Source organism: Aethalodelphis obliquidens, unplaced genomic scaffold, assembly GCF_003676395.1.
Source record: "Aethalodelphis obliquidens isolate GAN/ISIS:26980383/991018 unplaced genomic scaffold, ASM367639v1 scaffold32, whole genome shotgun sequence".
NCBI lineage: Eukaryota > Metazoa > Chordata > Mammalia > Artiodactyla > Delphinidae > Aethalodelphis > Aethalodelphis obliquidens.
In genome coordinates, this window is record NW_020837976.1 from 12,542,284 (window position 1) to 12,565,876 (window position 23,593).

The 23,593-nt window shown below is 40.5% G+C and overlaps 1 protein-coding gene across 6 annotated transcripts in view; it reads left to right on the forward strand.

Moving 5' to 3' along the window:
- DTNA (dystrobrevin alpha) overlaps window positions 1–23,593 on the forward strand; it is a 388,958-nt gene that overhangs the window by 270,275 nt on the left and 95,090 nt on the right. For all 6 annotated transcript variants that reach the window (XM_027127719.1, XM_027127726.1, XM_027127718.1 and 3 more), the window contains one exon: window positions 5,827–5,907. In XM_027127719.1, the coding sequence (XP_026983520.1) occupies window positions 5,827–5,907 (81 nt within the window). The remainder of the gene's footprint in view (window positions 1–5,826; window positions 5,908–23,593) is intronic.

The following is a 23,593-nucleotide window of genomic DNA, read 5'->3' on the forward strand; positions in this document are numbered from 1 at the left end:
CAAACACTGTTGAGTGGTTCAAAGGCAGACCGTCCTTCTTCAGAATATTGACAGCAGTTAGCATGTGCGTAGTTGGAATGGCACCTGAAGCGTGATTTTGCAACGTACACTATGAGTTTTAGAAAAACTGATTTCAAAAATTCAAGGAAACGACGTTAATGATCCCACTCCCATGAGCCATGGTGGATACAGTGACTATTTTCACTTTCATCTTCATTTCTCGTGCTCTTCAGCACTTTGGGGATGTCAACACCATGGGTCACCATTCTGGAAATTCTTCCTTATGTCACCATTGTAGTCCGGTCTCCTATTTTTTCTGACCACTCTACTTCTCTTTTTCTGTCTCTTAGTAGCCTCCAGACACCCTGAAGTCAGATTTTAACCAAAGTTTTGTTCTTGACCGCTTCTCTCCCTATACAGTTTGACTTTCTCTCAAGGCTTCACCGTTATTGTTATGGCTCTCAAGTGTTCAAGGTGTCCTTCAAAACCGCACCCCATGTTCTCAGGAACCAGCTTATCCAGAATAGTCAGCATGTAAAGTCAGTGTCCCTTCCAGACTTGGCTTCTCACTGTCAAATCTTCTGCTGATGAAGCACCTTGAGATAGGCTCACCATTAGCTCCATTAACTCCCCATCATAACAAAGCAATGTCCCACCAAGGCTGCCACTTTCCAGTATTTCCAAAGCCACACAGTCCTTGAACAGCTACCAAGGGCATTGTTCAGAAGTGGGGAGGAAGTTTCTAACCCCAAATTTGTGCCTCATTTTGTTATCTAGAATGTGGAATAGCCCTACTTGTGCACACAGTCTCCTCTTGGGAGATATTCCCAGTCCTGGCTCAATTAAGGCACATTGGTACATTTTATATGTTTATTAATAATTCCTGGAATAGAGTCCATATTAAGGAGTTCCATATCCAAATATCCAATTGACACTGGATATCTCCACTCAGACACCCCACAAGCAACTCAAACTCTGTAAGCCCAAAACTAAACCCTTCATCTTCCCACACCTACAGACCTGTTCCCCCTTGTTGGTACCTTAGCTCAATGAGGGCCAACCCATCCCACTGAGTTGTCTAAGATAGAAAGTTGAACATTATTTTTGACCCCAAAACTCCTTTGCCTGCTCTCTCTCACTCTCTTTCTCTCTTTCTGTCTCTCTCTCACACACACATAAACACACACACACATCCAGTCAATCATCAAGCATGAAAAAGAGTTTAGACATGGAGTTCATAGGCTTCATCTTTATTCTGTAAATATTTGTTGGGTGAGTTTGAAAAATGAGTAAGAAATTTAAGAATCTGAATGATTTTATAAAAGGTTTTATAAATGAGCTATGAAAACATATAAGGCAAAACATATGAATTGTGTGAAACTGTTCAAAGTGTAATGAACGAAGCTAAAGCCAAAAATTAGATAATACAGGTTGGTTGGTTGGCTGCTGGCTGGCTGGCTGGATGGATGGGTGGGTGGAAGGAATGAAAGAAGGCAGGAGGAAGGAAGGGACAGAGGGAGGAGAAAAAATCTTGAAAAGAAGAGCTAAAGAAAAGAAAAACAGGATTTGCAGAAGGTAACAATGTGATCAGTCAGAATTTCTGAACTTGCATCTTTGCTTTCCTCTCTATCATTTTTTTCCAGCTATGACCTGAGTGTGAGAGGTTTGAGGAGATGTTGCAAGAGCATCAACTTGCCTTAAATGAATTATCTTTAAATTTTTCTTATGCAAAGTTTTAAATATATACAGAAGTAGAGAAAATACTATTCATCTCTACCCTTAATTATTTACCCCCAGCCCCCACCATATAATTATAAAACAAATCTAATCTAAGATATTATTTAGATGAGTCAAGTCTCCATGTTTTAAAGAATTATAGCCCAGTGATATAATAATAATGGAAAAGACACTATAAATTTGAGAAATAATTAAAAGGACATTGCAAAAAACTAGGGAAGTGCTGTACTGTTTTTTTATTAAAAAGGAAGAATTAGTTTCTTGAGAGTATAGAGTGTGAATTTGTTGTAGGTTTCAAGATAAAATGGATTTTTTTTCAGAACATGGACAAAATATAGTGGTAATCCTAGACATTTCAACATGCTAAGAATAAGGATTACTCTATTGACCTCATTTCCTTATTCATTTATCCAAATTCCATCTTTTTTATAAATGAATTAAGTCAGCTAATTTCCCTTTTTAATAAGGTTACTAGACTGCTAGCTCAGGAAAATACCATAGGATAAAAATGAACCTTAATTTCAGCAAGATACTAACAAAAGTCTCTTAGATTGTGCATGTGTTGGAAAAACATGAGGTGGATCTTCGTACAATTAGGTAGGGATTGTAACCATGTTGTGACCATGTCTGGAGGAATAAGTAATGGATTCATCAACTTGGAGGACAGCCTCCAGTTGTATTCTGGAAGACTCTGTGGACCTGGTCAGGTCTTAGATTTTAGGCAACGACTTGGACAAAGAAGACATGAGACTACTCTCAAGGTAGGCTATGAATTTATAGACTTTCAAGAAGAGACCACACATGTCAAACTGAACTAAGTCCGTGGTTTATTGGGCCAGAGACAAATTTATTTTAAACAAGGTGGGTAAATGGAGCAAGAACCTGCCCAGCCTGTCTCAATACAGCTTTTTTGGGTTCCAGAATCCATGATGGATCCCATGGTTGCCACTTACATGGTCCATGTGAGGCAATGGGCCGTTGTATCTGAAAAGCTAAACTTCACAGCTCACCACATCCCTTTTAATATTTAGGGCTTAAACAGAGGGTCAGTTGAGTCCACACAGTGATGGGCAGAGGAGAGCAGTCAGTACACTCCTGACCCTAAGCATCATCTCTATGTCCCTCTTTACTGCATCCTGGAGAGCGGCACCTTAGCCAAATGCCCCCTAGGACCTCTATGAGATGGAGGAGCAGAGGAGCCAAAGTTTCTCTTCTCAGAGGATGAGGTCTTGCTGGAACTAAGAAATTTAATCGTGTACTGCATCATAGTCGTTTTATACCTGGAGCCTAAATCATTATTTTTGAAGAACTTACATAAATCATCTATGTCTCTAATGTCTTCTTTTAAAGGATTATTTACAGATATTGAGATTCTCTTGATTATTGAGCCAAACTCAGCATCACTAAAAGTACATCTTCATCCAGGGGTAAAAGATTTAGCGTTCATGTATTTCTGATGGTCTCTGTGTCTCTGGTTATCCAGCATCCTAGAGAGTTCATTTCCCACATGAGCCTCTCAGATTTATAGAGGACATGAAACTGGGAAGGCCCTTTGAAATGCCAGTGACAAAATCAAAAATTTTTTAAATATCAGAAAGGTAGAAGCATGAGCTAAAAAGTAAAAGAAACTAAGATTAAATATGAAGTCCTACCTTTAGCCCCCAAATAAGCATTTAAATAGAAAGTAGAAAAGACCTAGCTTTTTTAATGAACTGCTAGCTTAGTAAGAGCCAGAAGAATGAGCTATCTATGAAAAAATTGCATCAGTAAATGTCCTCATCAATGGTGGTAACTATTGTATTCTATACATTCCATACAGGTGAGGCAATAGCTGTGTCATTTGGGTTAATTTTGTATATCTCATTTCAAGGAGGTATTAGCCAGCCATAGAACAGGATAACTTGAATGTTTAAGGGTCTGGTCTCTAAACCGTGTCTGATGATAATGAGAATAATAGCAACATCTATGTATTGAAGCCCATTATGTGCCATGCTCTGTGGTAGACCTTGTGTTGATACTTGAAATGACTTTGGACTTGGACATCTTCAGCCTAAGAAGGTCAAGGATAAGCTACCTCCCCATCTAAACTTTAAACTCTGTGATGACAGAGACCTTTGTACATAATGTCCAGATGGTAATGAAGATGCTAATGATGATCATGATAGCTGCTTCCCAATCTTTGTGGAATAAATTAATCAAGTTCATAATAGACAGGGAGAAAAGGTTATATGGCTCCAGAAGGGAAACCAGATCAAACGGATTGAAGTTATAAGGAGGCAAATTAAAGCCCAAATATAAAAAAGAAATTTCTATCACTTATTGGTGCTCAGAAATGACACCTGAAACGTTATAAGGAGGTCTGTCGGCTATTAAGCTCTCACTAGGTACCAGCCACAGAGGTTACCAGCTGGTAAAGTTGATACTATTATCCTCATTTTGTACATGAAGAAATCGGATGGCAAGTAAAAACTTGTCAAAGTTCACACAACAAGGAAGAGAAAGATTAAGAGTTACTGACTTTAAAGCTCATATATTTTCACTAAATTATAATCATCTCTATCGTCGGAAATAATCTTACATGGACATTGGATAAATGTCCATCTACTGAGAACATGTTTAGGCAAATTCCTGCATTGGGTGAGGGTAAGTCCTACCTCTTTGATCCTTCGAGCACTCAGTATCAATGAGTCTGTTTGTCAAGTAATAAACTCTCATAAGAATGAATGTTTAATGATCTGCCTCATAACATCATAGAGTAATAGAAGTATTGATAGTATTTTTTATGAATCTAAAGAGATCAGTTTGAGGTGAGGGAATGATAAATGCTCTCAGTGAGGGACACTTGCTAATTGATCCCAAGTTTCATTAGGAAAGCACTTAATTGGCCTCCTAATATAATTGCTTCTAGGCCGGTTCATTTACTTGCTGCCCTAACTCTTCTAAAGCATTTCTGTAGCACATTTACTGGTAAAAAGAAGGTTCAATACATGTCAAAATATAGCCATATGCCTTAATATCTGTTATGAACCATAGACGTGGGCTTGAAGAGAACCAAATAGTTAGAAGTAGAGAAGAACAGACATTTGTTGAAAGTCTACTCTGTCCTAGAAATTAGCCCATTCAGAGGAGGGTGGGAGGATGGCCAGGAACTCAGGTGTCGATTGAACAAGCAGCCCATCTGCAGGGGATGGTTAGGAGACCGGCCCAAGCCCAGCAGAGGTTCGGGGGTAGAGAGCAGTGGGAAATGTTGTGGGGTGGGGTACATAGGATAGAAAGAGCCTGCAGAGGGGCTTGGATTCTGAGCTGAACGTTCACCCCTGTGCTGCAGGCATCAGAACCCATGCTGGATTCTTGAGTAGAGGAGTGGTTGAGGAAAGTAGTTCAAGAATGTGGGGAACACGCTATGTTAGGGAGGAACTGGAAGCCACAGTGTCAGAAATAGCAGGGGTTGTTTTTTAGAAAGGAGTCTCCTCTGAGGTTGACAGGAAGCATTGCAAGATAGACAGGAGTAATAATGATGCACTTACTGTATGCCAGGCAGTGTTCCCAGCGCTGTAGGTTATAGGCACTCATTTATCCTTTTAACAATCCTATGAAATAAGTAGTAATATTGTTGTCAGTCCCATCTTCCAGGTGAGAAAACTGAGGCTTCTAAAAACAATTGGCCTAAAGTCACCAAGAAAAGATGACCAACATTCAGCCTGTGCTCACCTCACAGCCATGCTCTGATGACCACTTAAAATGATTATTTGATGATGTTACTATCTGGTATCATCTAACTGTTTTGAGTCACAGCTTGAGCAGACTGTTCTCAGAAGCAGTAGACACCACAGGGCTGAGTTTGTGTTCCTTGGCCCATGAACATAGTCAATAACCTGATCTCCGTGCTGGATACACGTGCTGCCTTCCCGCAGAACCTGAGGAATATGGGACAGACCTTTTCAAGTCTTAAAGTTAAACTTATATTCTAATAATGATAAAAATCAAATTAAGTGTATAGTTTAGATCTGTCGTTGTTCTATTTATAAACATTATCACTTTCTTTCCCCACGCATGGCACACCACATGTGTACGTTTTTCTCCCCCCAGGGGCTCAAGATCTGGATCGCATCCGACTCTCCACCTACAGAACAGCATGCAAGCTGAGGTTTGTTCAGAAGAAATGCAATTGTAAGTATGCCAGCTGTTTGGACTAATTATCCTCATGAATCCTATAGTTTACATTTGTTACTTAGTTTATTAAAAGTAGGCTTTCTTGCAAGTATTGATAAAAATATGTTTATACAACAGTAAAAAGAGTATTTTGATGCACAAATGGTAGAAAGACTATTCCCAAGTAATTCTGAAGGCTTCATGGCTCAACTGCTAAAGTATTGGAATGCATGGGCCTCTGGATATGTATATAATCCTGCCCTTGGAATGGTTTAAATCCGGATGGATGGTTTTCTTCTTTTCTCTAGCTTTGGTATTATAAATACAGTGCCAGCAAAATCGTTTCAAAGATCTTAGAAAATATCAAACATTAAGTCCTCCTTATATTTCCTTTACAAATATAGGAAAATGTCTACAAGCTCCTGGAAAACATTTAAGTTACTTTCTGAAACTATAAAAATTAGCCCTTGGTATCAGAGTATTAACTACTTTTGCCTACATCAGACAATAACAAGAGAAGAGACAATGCTTAAAGAAACAAAGAAACTTGCTTCAACTTTTTCCCAAATTTTAACATGTAAGCAGCAACCTAGCTCACTATTCACAGTGAGCAGGTTCACATTCCTTGCCAGGTCAATGCTTCCATTAGATTATCACATCCATTTTCTCTTGGAAAATATATTGCTTCAAAGTTCATTTATATGAGCTTACTCTTTGCTTTTTTGAAAACTGACTGCTATAAAAAATTAATAACTGTTCTCATTCTCTAATTAGTATCAGGTGAATTTTAAAAATGAAAACCGTAAAGTTCTCCTGCATACATAGACATAGTTCTTGAATATGTGGCAGGGGGACTAGGCACTTGGTGAACGTAGAAATCAGCCATGTCCACATCTCTACCCTCCCAGAGTCTCCGGCAGATGCTTCCTGGGGCCCTGGGCAGACCCCGCCCCCCAGCCGCAGGCTCCTGGGTTTACAGCTAATCATGACTGTGGAGGTGGGCAGGGCACAGCTGCTCCTCAAGTTACAGCTTATTCTCTAGCCCCAGTAGCTAGAAATGGGGCAGGACAAGAAGGGAGAAAAAACTTAGGTGGGTCAAATATCAAAGATGTGTGTTGACTCCTCACAGGAAGCTAAACCAGTCCCCCAAAATGCAGTGAGAAGAACAGTACAGATGTGGGAAGGAATCTGGGGTTGTACTTGCAGTCCTGGGTGTTGATAAGTCATAAAAGCCCTTTCGGGGACTGGTGTTAAAGGACAAGGAAAATGCTCCCAAAGAAGAAAATCTTTCCTTCTCCCCTCAACCCCATCAGCCATATTTTAACAAAAGGAAGAATTTCTGTGTTTTCAGCAATGAAAAAGTGATGGGATCCTCCCATTTTCCTTCCTCATTACCACTCCAGTGGCCCTCAACATAGAGGGAGCTCTGTCCCCTTAAAGCTTTGCCACGCAGAGCCTTCCTTAGACTACTTGCAGTAGAGATGGGGAATTTTAAAAAGACATTACAAAATGGTAAGGATGAGCAAATTAATTAATTAAAAGGAAAAGAAAGGAAGGAAGGAAGTAAAGAAGGGAGGAAGGAAAAAAAGATCAAAGGAAGAAAGGGAAAGGAAAAGAAAAGAAAAAAAAACCCACATTGATTTGGCAACCGTGCAGCCAACATTACAAAGGGCTCACATTGTTTGCCCTAACTGGGTCCAGCAACCCACAGGCCACTTCCCATTCCTCCTACTCTCTGACAAAGCCCCTTCCTCATTCTTGGGCATCTCGTTTTCCATTACCTGTTCTTCTCTGGCCCTCATCCTTATTCTATATCCAGAATTATGTCATACTTTCATTCACCCTCTTGGAAAACAGTGGAGAAAACAGTGACCTTCTTGGAAAGCAGCATTGATCCAACCTTGTCTAGTTGCCCCTCAGTGCATCAGTTCATTTACCCCTTAATTTAGGAAGCTTATAGTGAGTTCTTACTATAGGTTTGCACTGCACTAGGTACCAAGGATAGAACAGTGGTGAATAAGATGTGATCCCTGCCTTAACCTTGCCCAAAGTCTAATTAGATAGATGGATTTTTAAACAGACGTATAAAACAATGTGGAAGTATAATGCTAGGAATAAGGACATAGAGTGTAGGACCACCAAGAAGGCAGTGCCCTGACCTGGGTGTGAGGGCTGCGGACAGGAGCTTCCTGGAAAGGGCGGAGCCTTAAAGAATTAGTAGGCATTAGGGAAGTGTTATTTGCTTTGCAATGTACCTTACAATGCTTACAATGTACCTTATAAATATCATACGTTTTTAGAAGGAGGAAAGGTATTACATTCTATACAAACTAGACAAAAGTAAGGCTCAAGGCAGAAGAACAGCATATGTTGAGTGCTCTGCTAAAATTAAGTTTCATTTTAAAGTTGTTTCTACCTTGATCAGAAGGCTTAAATGCAAGTACTATATGTGTTTGCTGAGTTTTCCTTCCTGACAAAAAATGTAGCAGTTGTGATGTTGAGGTACTTGGAAGACGCTAACACAGCTGAGCCTGGTTTATCTTCATCACAGTTGAAGTCTTCCTTTTAGGAAGACAGCCAGAAGCACTGGTGGTTGTGACGTATCAGTCAACATTGAATATACACCCCTGTATTAGAGAAGGATAATTTCTGTCTGCAATAAAACCTAACCCACAATAAATTATGGTACCTAATAATGGAGTTTTACTCTGCAATAAAAGAAATAAGAAAAAAATACAGAAAGTGTGCTTGTAAGTGCATTGTTTTATTGAAAACTCTTACATTGTATTTACTTCATGGAAATCAATAGAACTTAACTGAGAACAGGTAGTTTATTTTTAGGCCCAGACCTTATTTACAGGTAAAATTTATTTTGCACATTAACAAAAGTAAGCTTTAAAACTACATAATGGAAGAAAAAACATAAAAACTGATACTTGTAAAGTTATCACCTAGAAAAAATAAATATTGCCTGGGTATAGCATGGAATGTATAGATTTTTAGGAGATTTCTTTTCTGTCTAAATTCAAAGATCAAAAGAGTTAGTTCATTCCCCATATTTTCTTCCCCACAGCGCTTGCCTACTCTGTTTCTAGAATATTGATTCCTATCACTGACATTCGTGTTCATTTCGTTTAATACAATTCCTGACGGATGCTGAGAATAACTCGTTGTCAGTGTTCTAAAAAACTCTAAAGGAGAGGCCAGAAAACCATGGCCCATGAATTGAATGTGGCCCAGCATCTAATTTTGTATAGACTGTGAACTAAGAATAGTTTTCACAGATGAGTATTTGCAACCTATTTGATAATAGGGAACACTAACTTGTGACCCCAAATAAGCAAAATGCTATCTCCCCAAAATAATTCTATTCTTTTCATCGGTAGATGTGCATTTTTAAAACCTTGGGCTCAGTTATTATATTTTTAATTTCATAAGTAAAAATGTTGTGGAAACTTGTTTTCCCTACATAGTGTCTACACAGTACTACTATATAATACGGTGATGCCTCTTGGTCCACAAAATTATTTACCAACCTCTGCTAGAAAAGAAAAGTTGTAAGAAGCCCATCTTTAGCAGACTCACTGATACAGAGAACTAGTGGTTACCAGGGGGAGAGGGAAGTGGAGACGGGCAATATGGAGCTGGGCGGTAAGGTACAAACTATTATGCATGAAACAAGCTACAAGGACATATTGTACAACATGAGGGATATAACCAATATTTTATATTAACTATAACTGGAATGTAACTTTTAAAAATTGTGAATCACTATATTGTATACCTATAACTTATATAATATCGTCAGCAACTATACTTCAGGGTTTTTTTAAAAGCCCATCTTTTTCTTCCTCAGGCAAAAGATTCTTCATTTCTTCAATTTTTCTCCATAGGCTCTATTTTCCGAATCAGCTTTTCCCTTTACCATTCATCTTTGTACCCTGTCTTGCCCTCCCTCCCCTGTCATGGCTAGCACATTCTCTAACAGAATAAAGGAATGAATGTGTCTAAAAACTAGGGGACAAAATTCGGCTATTCTGTTTTCTAGGAGCAATGGGACAGAAGGGAGAAGACAATAATATTCCCAATACTTCTTCCTAATCAGCAGCCTTCTCTTTAGCTTCCAAGTGTCCTGGTGACTTTCCACAAAATAAAAACTCTATATACCATTTATAAGCATGTATGAAAATGGCAACATCTCAGCCTTTATTCTGAACAAATAACCGTCTTCTACTAGAACATTATTTCCTCGGTCAGCATTGACATGGTAAATGACCCAGATACCCTGTGATGTCAGCAGATCTTTTTTCAGAAATTACTTTGGAGTCAACGAAGCGCAGCCGTAAGTTCATGAACAATGAAAGGCAACAAGAGAAATCAATCAGAAATCTCTAATCCCTCCTGTTTAATAGTGGGGAAAAAAAGTAAGGAGGCAAGAGGATCCTCTCCTCCACACCCACAGCAGATGTTGCACCAGTTCTTCTGGTTACAGTCTGAATTTTCTTTCTATCACTCATATCAATTCAAATTGAATTAAAATTTTGTTTAAAAGAAAAAGAGGACAAAAGGTATACGTTTGCATCTGGCTTTCTCAAAATATCTTTCCTCTAGTAAATGAAACATTTTTTTAAAGTATCCTGCATTCAGATATAATTTAAAGTCAGAACACATGCTTTTGTCTGTAACATCTCTAAACTTCTTTCAGGATTTCTTGTGAACCAAAAAAAAAAAAAAATGCAGTTATCTATTTACCTAAATGTTTCTCTAACACTGCAAAATTAACCCAAGTGAATGCTCTCTATGTACGTGAATAAATACTCTCCTATGAATGAATGAATATGTCTCACTACATTCATTCTTCACCAGCCAAGTGACTAGTCTTACACTGCAAAAGTAACCTGCATTAACAAATGCTAATATCCCACTCACTTTTCTTCAAGCTAGTGTACCAGCATATTCCTCATCTCTGCCTCATTTTTAAGTGTGTGGATTTCTGGCTGCCTGTGTCAGTTTTCTATCTTTGCATAACAAATGACCACACACTTAGCAGCTGAAAACAACACACATTTATTATTACCCTGTTTCTGTAGGTAGAAACCCAAGCAGCATGTCTGGATTCTCAGCTCAGAGTCTCATGGACTGACATCAAAATGATGGCTGGGTCTATGGCTCTTATCTGGGGCTCCAGGTCCTCTTCCAAGTGAACTGGCTGTTGGCAGAATTCATTTCCTTATGGTTGAAGGACTGAGGTCCTCATTTGCTGCTGACAGTCAGCTGGGGACAACTCTCAGTTCCTAGAGGCCACTCACATTCCTTACCACATGGCTCCCCACAGGCCGTTCAGAGTTCAAATGTCTGCTTCTTCTTCCATGTGTTTCTCTGACTGCCTCCTCTGTGACCAACCAGAAAAATACTCTCTGCTTTTAAAGGACTCATGTGATTAGGTCAGGCCCACCTAGATCCTCTCCCTATCTTAAAGCCAACTGGTTTGGGACCTTAATTACGTCTGTAAAATTCCCCACAGCAGTACCTGGATTAGTGTTTGATTGGATAACTGAGACAAGGTATGTGCACTCCGGGTGCCAGGAACCTTGGGGTGGGGCGAGGCGGGGCATCCTTGGATTTTGCCTACCACAAATGCCCGAAGTTTAAAGTAAGAACGCAGGCAAGAGAAATAGCTCCCCCCCTCAAAGAGATGTGTTTAAAAGAGAAAGATAGAAGGACTGTCTCCACTCGAGGAGTCAGAAGGAAGAGCAGGAAGGTTCACAGTCAGGGAAATAAGTGACAGATGTCAAACCCTTGGAGGATAAGTATCTTTGTATTGTTCCAAATGTGTTGGACACGCATTTTCCTTCCTGACATTGAATCATTCTAGACACTTGTTTAGAATAAAGACAAGTGGATCATGCTAGAATACAATGTTCCCCAAAATTCCCTGTGGGGAATTTGGTGGTGGCAGCAGAACATAAACAAACCCATTAAAGATGCCCGTGCACCAGGCGGTGGAAACACTGCTCCCCTCTGGGCACGCTGGACCGACCGCAAAAATGTCTCCCCTTAATCAGGGCAAACTTCTGGTAGAGAAAAGCTATGATGTTAAAGCCCTGATGCTTGTGATACGAGTTTAATTAAAGCTACTTCCTCCCTTTAATTGCCTTTATTTTGAAGATCTTAAAGATCAGGGTTTTGTTTTCTTGTTAGAATTTTTTTTTTTTTTTTGCGGTACGCGGGCCTCTCACTGTTGTGGCCTCTCCCGTTGCAGAGCACAGGCTCCAGACGCGCAGGCTCAGTGGCCATGGCTCACGGGCCCAGCCGCTCCGCGGCATGTGGGATCTTCCCGGACCGGGGCACGAACCCGTGTCCCCTGCATCGGCAGGCTGACTCTCAACCACTGCTCCACCAGGGAAGCCCTAGAATTTTTTTTTATCGAGTGCTTGAAGCTTTGTCTGCTCAAGCTGCTACCACTGCATGTACAGCCTGTGAAGTAAGCCGACACCTGTAGCCTTGTTTCCAGGCGTCTGGATGTAACATGCATCATCTTCCTTCCCTCTGTCTTGCCTCTGCTTTATGCCAGGAAGCTGTGCTAACTAAGCATTTTTACTCTCACAGTTTAGGAAAGAGCATCATCTTAAGTGCTCCAGTCAATTGGGAAAGAGTGGCGTGTAGAGAGGATTGCCTTTCAAGCTTCTCCAGCCCCATCTAAAGAGGGCCAGAGCAAGACGCAATGAATGACCTTCCCTTAGCGTTCTGCTAAGCTCTGTTCCTGGGAGCCTGCAGGATCGGCCCAGAGCCAGTCCGCAGAGCGATGAAAGGATACCCAGGGGGTGTGCTCTCCCGCAGTCCGGCTCCCAGGAGCCCCCGGGCTCTGGTGAACACTGAGAGAAAACAAAAGACAGTAGGGAGGACAGGGATGGAAGAATGGCCTCTCCCACATAACCACACCTGTTATCCTGCTGGAAAGTCATGCCTGATGCCACCCTGATTTACTCCTCAGTGAAGCTTTGTTGGCATTTTGTCCTTGTTATTAACAATCACACATTTATTCATTCATTCAACAAATATGCCCTGAGATGTGCTAGGTTCCAAGCATTATGCCTAGACCATGGTGGAGGGAAAGTATGGTAATATTCCTTAGTGTACAAATGTAGTATTAGTATAACCACAAGTTTAGAATCTAATGATGTGTCCTATTTATTCAAAGCTTCTGATTTTGTTAATATCAAATAGTAGATACACCCAAAAACTTTGCTGTAATAAACATATGTAGCCTGTCGGTCCCTTGAGAGAATTGTCATTTTCTGAAGAAACAAAATTACTTAAAGTTTGGTGGTTAAAAGAAACCAAGTATATCTATAGCTACTGAAATGGATTCAGTAGCTGTAAGTCTGTAGGTATTTTTATTCCTTCATGGTGTTGGGCTAGGACTTTTGCTTTATCTCCTTTTCTATCAGGAATTGTAAAGTTGTTTGTTGCAGGTGAGGAGAGCATAGATGCCAAGTAGGTTCCCTTGGAAAAACACCAGATAAAATCTTATAACTGAGAACTCCACTTCTAACTTCCCAATATTAGCTGACTGCCGTGGTAAACAGTCAACTGCCCCATGATGTCTGTCAAGACTTGTCATCAAGAGGCAAGCATGTGGACCACTAGGCCTGCTGCAAAGCTAATAATAATGGCACCAGCCCTTAATTAACTTAGTTTCTCAGAAAAATAATGAACTTCAATGTAAGATCAAGTACAAGTCATTTTAACTTTCAAATTCAACACTGATGAATAAGATGGTGATGTTATATCACGGAGAAGACTGAGAAAAATTTGTATGGCCTAATAGAATCAGAATCTACTTCAAACATGGTCATAATCATTTTCTTCTTGTTTATTATTCCGGGAGAGTTCCATCAGTGATGGGTGGGACTTGATTAGAATCAGTGCTTTAACGTCTGTTTCCCCAGAAAGCAGACTCCACAACAAGACTTGTGTGGAAGTAGCTCATTTGGAGAGTGAACCCAGAGCAGAACAGAGCAGAACAAGAAAGGAAACCAAAAGACAATTCTGGCGCTTCTAAGGAAGCTTGTGAAATGCACCCCAGAACTGTCCATCCAGAGCTGAAAAGGAGGAGGCACTAGTCCAGCTGCTCAGTCCTGCACTGGCCAAGGGCAGCCTACAGGACTTAACGCCCCCGAGCTTCTGGGTTGCACATGTGAGCCTGGCAGGCAGTGTCCGGTATTTGTGCTGGGACGTCCTCGGAGGTTCGTGGCGGGAGCCTGAGGCCAAGTGATGTCTGGTTGCAGCTACACTGAGCCGGTCAAAGTCTAAGTTGTGATGGTCACTCCCGCAGAGGCTGGAGAAAAAAAGTGCCCTTTTCCATCTGTCCTAACATTTCTTAGGACAGATGGAAAAGGGCAGAAACTGGAGACTTACTGTAAAAATCTAATTCAAAGTCAATAAAAGCCCAAAATAGGACAGTAGAATGTAGGATAGAGTTAGGGCACATTGAAGAAACCTATGCAGAGTTATCCAGTGAAATCTAAAATGACTACCCAGAGGGGAGATAAGGTACTAGATTTTCTTGCTTCTAAGGCTATTAAATATATTCTGAACAAAGTTGAACACTGACGGTGAGAAAGTAATCATTGTTCAGATATTTCTTTTCATTTACCTTCTCTTATTATTTTTACAATCCTTGGTACGATACTTTGAAAACTAATAGGCTTAATAAATGCTTATTCAATTGAACATGGTTAAATTTAATTTACAGTATGACATCTATTGAGCCAACAATTATCATACCTCGTTTTGAATAATCACGCAAGTCTGCAAACACAATTTAAGGAAAACTGAATACATTTTCCTGATAGGCAGTGGATGTACTGCCAGGGCCTGTGAGGACCAGCACGATACTCAGTTTGATTTTACACCAAAAATACGTTGTAGACCTTTTCCTGAAGTCTATTATATCATCCACCTTAACCAGGAAATTAAAGTGAAAATAAAATGTTATGTTTGTAAGAAATGATGCTTCTCCCCAAAGATCCTTAACAAAGAGAACTATCTTGATGATAAAGGCATATGTTGCGAACAAGGAAGATGTTGAGTTTGGAACAGAAAATAATTTGGTGAGCTACTCAGATGTTGTTTAGATTCATATTTTAGAAAGGTATATAGCTCATGGTTCACTAATGGAGATCAAGTCTGAAAACTGTCATTTGCTGACATTTTCTTTCTGAACTCAGTGTTTGGTTAATGTGAGTGATGACTAATATCTTCAGTGTAAATCACATCAAAATGCGTTTGTTAACCCTGGTGAAGCATAGCACTTAACTGAGTTCCTAACAGCTTTTTTAAACACAGCTTTGTCATGATCAAAGATCTGAATAAGGGCATAAAGTATATACTTGAAAAATCCTAACTGGCTAATTTGCACGTGGCTTTCCCCACCATAATGTTCTTGGGATTCTCATGATATTTTTTAAATAAATTTGTCTGACTCAAATGAGCATCAATTTCCTCTTCTTCCTGTCTCTCATCTAACTCCATCCTTTAAGTCAAGGGTCCCCAACCCCCAGGGCCTGTTAGGAACCAGGCCGCACAGCAGGAGGTGAACAGCGGCAAGCAAGGGAAGCTTCATCTGCCTCTCCCCATCGCTCCCTGCCGCTCTCATTACCGCCTGAGCCATCCCTCCCCACCCCCCATCCGTGGAAGAATTGTCTTCCACAAAACCAGTCCCTGGTGCCAAAAAGGTTGGGGACTCCTACTTTAAGCCATGCTCCATAGCCGTGGTTCTCAGATTTCCTTCTTTTTCCAAATCACCTAAGGAGTTACTGAAACCTAGGGATGCCCTGGCTGAACTCCAGACACATGGAATCAGAGGCCACGATCTGAGATCCACTCACTGCGCTAAAGATCACCTCTGATTTTCACTCCTGGACTGCTTGGCCGTAGCTGGGGATCTGAATTAGCTGACGTGGTAGTTGGAAAATGAAATTAAGCATTAAACTTTGCAGGATGCAAATTCTCAATCTCTCTGTTGACTTACTGAAAAATTAGAGAAGTCTTATATAATGGGCAAGAGGAAAGGTTTCAAAGGTATAGACCCTGTTTTCCAGTAAACCCAGCACAAACTCCACTGGCCCAGTCAGGTCAATACAAGATCCGATTACACCATGATCACTCACTCCTCTCTGCCATTGGTCCCTCGACCCTCTTCCTGCTGGAGTATCCTCCCGACCTCATCTCCATGTGTTCATATCCTGATTCAGGAACCATCTTGAGCTCTACCTCCCCTCCTCTAAAACCTTTCCAAAGTCTCCAGCCCACAATAGCATCCTTGTATGTTGAGCTCCAGTAGTTTGTTTGTTTTTTTAACCTGCTCTATGAATATGGACTTTTTATAACATAGTGTCTCGAACAGGGCTTCAGTTAGGCCTTCTGAATGTATCTCTCCCGTGGGAATCATAAGCTCTTTTAGGGCCAGACTCTCCTATTGTGTTAAATCACCTACCACATCAAACATGTAACGCATTGTAGAATCTTTAAAATTTCCAGTTGGATCTAACTTCTTCCAAAAATATTATGGAATCTCATTTCTTGCTTCCTTTCCCAACTCTATATAAGCATATGGCAGTCTTTCTCCATTTGTTTATGCCCGTACGTGCAATAGATGTATGGTAAATAGTGATACGCTGAAATTTTTTCTCATGAGCTGATGCTCTCTGAATTTCAAGAAAAGTATTTGATCTGAAAGTGAACTAAACTAGTCATCGCTGTTACAGTCTCTCATGGGTTTTTATAACATCACATCTGTTAAGAGGAAAACAAACCTGAAATTATAGAAAAAAAGCTTGTATTAAGGGACAAATATTTTTATAACTGACAGAGTGGAGCAAAGAATTGAAAGAATTTGGAGCGGATTTTTATAATTCTATCTGAATACGACAGTAAATTTTCTCTCAAAAATAAGAGTAATGCCTAAAATGTATATAGTGCTTTACATTTTTACTAAACTTTTTCCATTTTTGTTATTCCCAGAACACCTATAAAATAAGAAAGGTGGATATTATTATTCCTATTGTACGAATGAAGAAAGACTTGAGTCCAAATCTACAATCTTTAAGTCTATTTATTTTCTATATAAGAAAAAATAGATTGTTGTTGCATGCTCAAGACACTTGTTTGCTAAATATCTCTATTCGTCACCACTTACAAGTTCTGTATGATCAGGTACCTGCCTGTCTTGTGGATGCTAATTCTAGGACCCAGAACAGTGCTGCCACATAATAAGGGCTGAATAAATACTTAATGTATGAATGAAGTTTTAGTCTCTGGAATGGAAGGCTAAGAAAGAAGGCTTGTTAGTGGCTTGGGGTAATGAGTTTGAAGAGGACTCTGAAGTCGTTCCTGGCACTCACAAGGGGATACGTTCCTCTCCCCACCTCCTTACACTCCACCCTGTGGCGGCCTGACCCACACGTGAAGCTCCTTAAAAGCATTTTTACTTAAAGTCTACTTGGCATTTAGAATACTGAATGAAATTTGCTATTTGAGAGCTGTCATAGGAAGAAGACAGTGCTTTAATGTGTGCTCATCTTTTAGTGCTAAGAGCATCAGAATTTACTGGACAACTAAAAGAATGAATCTTCATAATTAACTTTCCTACAAGCCTACAAACATATTTTCAGGATCTGCTATGTGAATGAACACAATTTGGCACTCCAAACCCACAGCATAAACTACTCAGAAATACCACCTGAGGTGGTATTTGGTTCTCATACTTTGAAGAGTGTGGTTACAAGGGGAAATTCCTGCTGGGAATTTTCCTGAAGGTCAGGAAACTTTCGTCCAGGGAGGGGAGAGTTGGATGAGATTTCAGGAGAAGCAACCTATCTCTTTTGCAGTGGGATTTGATGAGTAAATCAACAGCAGAACTCACCCTGCTCTTACCTGCATGTCTCAGAGGTGGAAAAACAAGTCATAACAAAGCCTCAGATAACGGTCACCATCACTTTAAGTATCGGTGGCAAGGGTGGGTGAGGGTTGAGAGGGCATGTGTATGGGCGTGCACACGCATATACACACACACACGCCGTCTACACACTAGAGGGTATGCATATTCCCAATGGCATATTGACAGATTATGTTCAATTCCCAGCCTAACTAAGAGTTGTGAGTTTAAGTCTTATTCAGGGTCTTACAGAGGACTGTACTCCGGGAGACAGGTCTAAGGAGCTGCTCCAAAGAGGTAGCAGGGTTATATGGGGTAGCGGGGATAAATTCATATATATATGAATTTGGGGGCTGGGAAGTACATGATGTCAAACATACATCTTGGTAAAGATTACTGCTAGGCGCAAAGAACAGGTATTTCAAGTTAATGATTTTAGTGTTTCTCTGAGTATAGGAAGATGCAAGAATCTGGGGTCGTTGAAATTCTTCCTGAGATATGCATCTTAACTATCTAGGTGCCCATTTATACAAAGCACAGAATGCCTCATCCTGTTTTTTCATCCCTCAGGGCGCACTGTCTGTGGCTGATCGCAGTGGGTTGCGACTTAACCCTTGTAAACCTGGATGATGAGTAATAAACATTCTTTGTTCTTTTTTTCCCCAAATGTGTATAGACATAATTACATAAATCATTCTTAAACTGCATAAATTGATAGTGACCAGCTTCTTGTGATGTGCCTCACAACCTATTAGAACATAGGAGGCTGTCTTGATGCGGAAGGACTGAGAACTTCTGCCTTAGAGCAGTGCTTCTCATACTTTAATGTGAATACAGGCTCCCTGGGGATGTTGTTAAAATGCAGATTCTGATTCTCTAGGTCTGGGGTGGGGACCTGAGAGTCTGCATCTCTCACAAGCCTAGTGTCTTGGGATTCCAAGTATGGTCCTAGACCAGCAGCTGCAGCATCACCAGGGAGCTATTTTATAGCCTTGTAGGTGAGTCCAGTGTGCAGCCGTAGTTGAGAACCACCGCTCCAAAGTGAATGAGATGAAGTCGCTAGATGATGGTTATTGACTCTCCCCAGCTGCAAGCCCTCTGAGAGCCTTCTAAAGGTTGATAAGTTGGTGATTGTCAAGAGTCACCTGGAGAGCTTTGTCAAAGCCCTTTCCCATCCTGCTAAATTTTGGAATCAGTAAGTGGTAGAATCTGGAATCGGGAATTTTGAGGAGCCCTATTTCATGAAGTGTCTTTTGATTTTCCTATCCTATCTGTACCCTCTCTTCCAGATTTTACCCTACTTATATGATTCTCCTACTTCTCATAAAGTTTATGACCTCGGTCATTTCTATCTGGTATAAATGAGTTCGGCATTTTTGCACTTACCTCAGGGATACTTGGATTTAAGTCATCTATATCTATGATATAAAGAGTCCATCTCTTGTTAATAGAGTGTAAGAGATCAGCAAACAGATAAGAAACATCGCTTGAGATCAACAGACTCTTCTCTACCCACATACAAACATTTCCTCCCACCCCCCCATCCTGCCTCTGACCCAGCCATTTTCTTCCTGATATTGCCTGAATTTAAGGCAAACTATTGAAGCTTTGTCTATTTCCATTTATTTATAAAGACAGACCATGACGTGTTAATAATAAGTGTCTGAAATTAACATTATTTTTAAGATTCTGTGAAGTACTAAATATTGCTTTTAAGAATACATTTTGTCGGGCTTCCCTGGTGGCGCAGTGGTTGAGAGTCCGCCTGACGATGCAGGGAACACGGGTTCGTGCCCCGGTCCGGGAAGATCCCACATGCCGCAGAGCAGCTGGGCCCGTGAGCCATGGCCGCTGAGCCTGCGTGTCTGGAGCCTGTGCTCCGCAACGGGAGAGGCCACAACAGTGGGACGCCCGACTACCAAAAAAAAAAAAAAAAAGAATACATTTTGTCGGGACTTCCCTGGTGATCCAGTGGTTAAGACTTTGCCTTCCAATGCAGGGGGTGCAGGTTCAATCTCCGGTTGGGGAGCTAGGATCCCACATGCCTCGGGGCCAAAAATGCAAAACAAACAGCAGAAGCAATATTGTAACAAATTCAATAAAGACTTAAAAATGGTCCACATCAAAAAAAAAAAAATCTTTAAAAAAAAAAAAGAATACATTTTGTCTATTCTTGATATGGTTAATGTTATCTGAATAATTTCATTATGCAAACTTATGTCTTATGTAATATATTAGTATAAAACGTATGCAGTTTTATAGATGAGGAAACCCCACTTCTTATCACCTGTGCGTGATAGTAGGTGCTCTGTGATGGACATTTAAAGCTTGATGGATATTTAGTAAAGTGTGCACAGTGCCATCTAGTGTTATACAGCCATCATTGCATGACCTAAATAAATTCCTCGTTTTCTAAAATGACTTGATAGCCCAACAATAAGTAACATACAACTGTCAGACCTTTAAAACAGACCTCTTAATAACTTCCTAATGACTCTCAACTTAGTTCATTTCTTAATGTTCCTATTTAATTAAGCAAAAGGCTTGTGATACTTACCTTTTTCAATAATAATAGGTATTGGGTGCTTGTTATGCACTAAGCACTATGTGAAGTGCTTTACATGGATTATCTCATTTGCTTCCCACAATAACCCTGTAATGGAAAAGCTGTTATTGTCCACATTTTACAAATGAGGAAACTGAAACTTAAGGACATTAAGTGGCTTACTCAAGGTCATAATGGATAGCCAGTAGGGAAACCAGGTGGAAACCCAATCAACCACCCAGGAACTTGTACAACTTGTATCACTCTGTGCTGTGATCTGAACCTCTCAAAGTAGTTACCAGTGAAATAAAGCTTCCAAGAAACCTTTATGAAAGCAGGCCTTCCTTACCAGGTCTCTGTTAACAAATACAGTGAAATCAATTCAAACTCCACTAACGCAGAATATTTGACAACCAAACTGAATAGGTATCTGCTTTTGTGGCTGGGATGGTGTTTGTGCTTCTCTATATCACCTACATAATATATGCTCAAAATTGTATGTTAATTAGTTTATTTAATTTGGAGTACTGGGCTAAAGCTTAAGTTTGGATTCATAATAAATCTTGTAAATTAATGATAGCATAGCATGGCTGCAGATCCAAGAGTGTTTAATTATTTTAACACAAAATATTATGTGCCAAGCCCTGTGGTCAGCCCTTGTGTATACCTTTTCTCTTTTATCTTCACTACAACTCCCTCTGGGTGGCATTAGCTTTCTCATTTCTAAAAAGGGAATAATAAACTGTATGGAGGTGAGATAACTTGCCCACAGTTTCACAGTTATTAGTGGAGCCAGGAGTGAAACCTCAGTCTTTGTGATGGCAAAATCTGTACCGTTTCCACTCTGCCACTCCTAGAAAATAATGTGCGTAATTATAGTTGTCTGCGTACTGCCACCCCCTATGTAAAAACGCCACAGTCTCTTACTTGGACTAGAGCCATAGTCTCCAGCGATTTCTGCATGTGTGCCTGTCCACCTCTGCTCCTTTCTTCCCTCACTGTCAGAAATGATATTTTTAAGCTGCATGACTGACCATGTCACTCTGCTGTTCAAAACCCGTGTCTTAGCATAAAGACCAAAATCCTTATAGCGGTTACGGTGCTCCTCCACCTTATCTTGTTCTTCAGGCCCCTTCACGACCATGTCGTAATCCCGTTTTGTACCTGGCACCCTGTCTGTCACAGTAAATTATGATTTCTGATTATCTGTTTGTGCGATAGTGAGGCATGCCTGTATCCCCACCAGACTGTTAGTCCATGAGGCAGGAACCACGCCTGTATGGTTTGCCATCGAGTCCCCAGGACCCACCACAGTGCCCAGCACATAATTATGAAAACTAGTTTTTTTTTAAGTCACTTATTACTATCTATTCTCACAGCCAGAATTAGTATTTTATTTTTCCTTATATTGAGACCTTAGGTGTGTAAAGACACAAATACAGAACAGATTTATTTTTAATAACTTTCATGTGATTTTCAGATGTTTTACTTGTCTATAATCATAGGCCATTATTATTTCCTGTGGTATATGCCTTATTCCAAGCATTTTACCGGCATCATCCCATTTAACCTTCATAGTCATCATCAGAGGGTAAGGACTGTTATCAGCCCCGCTTTTCTAAGATGAAGATCCAGAGAAGTCAAGTAATGTGACTGTTGATATATCTAAGATTCAATCCAAGGCTTGTGTGATTGTTCATGACTATGCCTTGTTGTGTCATTAGCAATTGAATGCATCCTTAGAAGACCCTGTTTCACTGTTGTCATTTCCTTGTCATGCACTCACTTAGCCAACAAATATTCATTAAGCTCCTATGATGTGTGAGGCCCTGTGACAGTGCTAGGGGTGTGAACAATTATCATGACAGGCAGTCTCTTTCTGTGGCATGTGCGATGCAGAGGCGGAAACAGATGACCAGCTGGCGGAAACAGATGACCAGCTGGTCTGTACAGAGAGTCCACAAATACTGTGATGGGGAAGAATAGGATTCTAAGGTGACACATAGGAGGGATACAAAACCTAGAGGCAGGGGATCCAGAAGACATCCTTGAAGAAATGGTATTGACACTAAGTAACGGTGGATGAGACATAGATATGAAGTAAATGAGGCCAGATCAAAAAGAACTTTGCAAGACATGTTGAAGAGTTTGGATTTCAAATTAATGAGAAGCTATTAAAGGACTTTCAGCAGCATACAAGTGACATGTCAGATTTGCAGTTCAGAAATATCACTCTGACTGCAGTGTGTAGGAAGAATTGGAATGGAGAAAGAATAAAGGCGAAAGAACTGATTTAGTCAACCAATAAGAGATCGTGAAGACAGCAATGGAGGATGGAATTGGGTGATGCAAATAAGGGTCCATGGAAATGGAGGCGTTAAAGTGACATTTAAGAGATATATTCATAGGACTTGGTCACTGAGAGCATGTGGGATGTGAGGACCCAGGGATGAAATGCAGATTCTGGCTGGACCAGGGGGAGGGACGGGGGCTAGTGCCATTCACTAGAGAAGGGAACCCCAGAGAAAGTGGGTTTGGACGAGAAGAGGTGAGTATAGGCTGGACACGCAGAGGCTAAATTGCCTAAGGAACCTCCCTATGGGTCTGTTGGCCACTCCCGTGGACCTGTGTTATTCCGCTTGTGGGAATCCTGAGGGCCTCCTCCCTGTCCTCTACAACGTCTCCTCAGGAGAGACCTAGCCGTCCAGACTATCTCCCTCCACCAGCAGCCATTTCCTGCCTTGTAGCCATCTCCCTCCTGTGCTCAAGTTCACAGTCCATATTCCTCTTCTCCAATGCCTGTTTCATGTGATCCGTAGCCAGGATTCAGATCAGAATAGTTCAGTACCCCACTTCCTATGGTTACCTGGGCACAGATACCAACAAGGACGATGGGGGAGATCTCTTCATCACTGCTCTCTTTGTATCCTATACCCAGACATCTCCAAGGACTAGATCCAGAGGATTTGTAGATCAAACATATAGGGAATAATTATAGGAATACCAGCTCTTTCCCTCAAGAAAATTTAATTAATAAATAAATTCAACTTGTAATGCTATCTCCCTTGGAGTACCTCACCTGCTAAATTGAAAAATGGGATAAATAACATCAAGAAATACAAAGAACATCCTTGTTATGTGATATACAGAGAAGGTTGCAAAATTGGAATCACATCTGAATTCATCCAAATCTAATAAATATTTAAGTAATTCAGTTG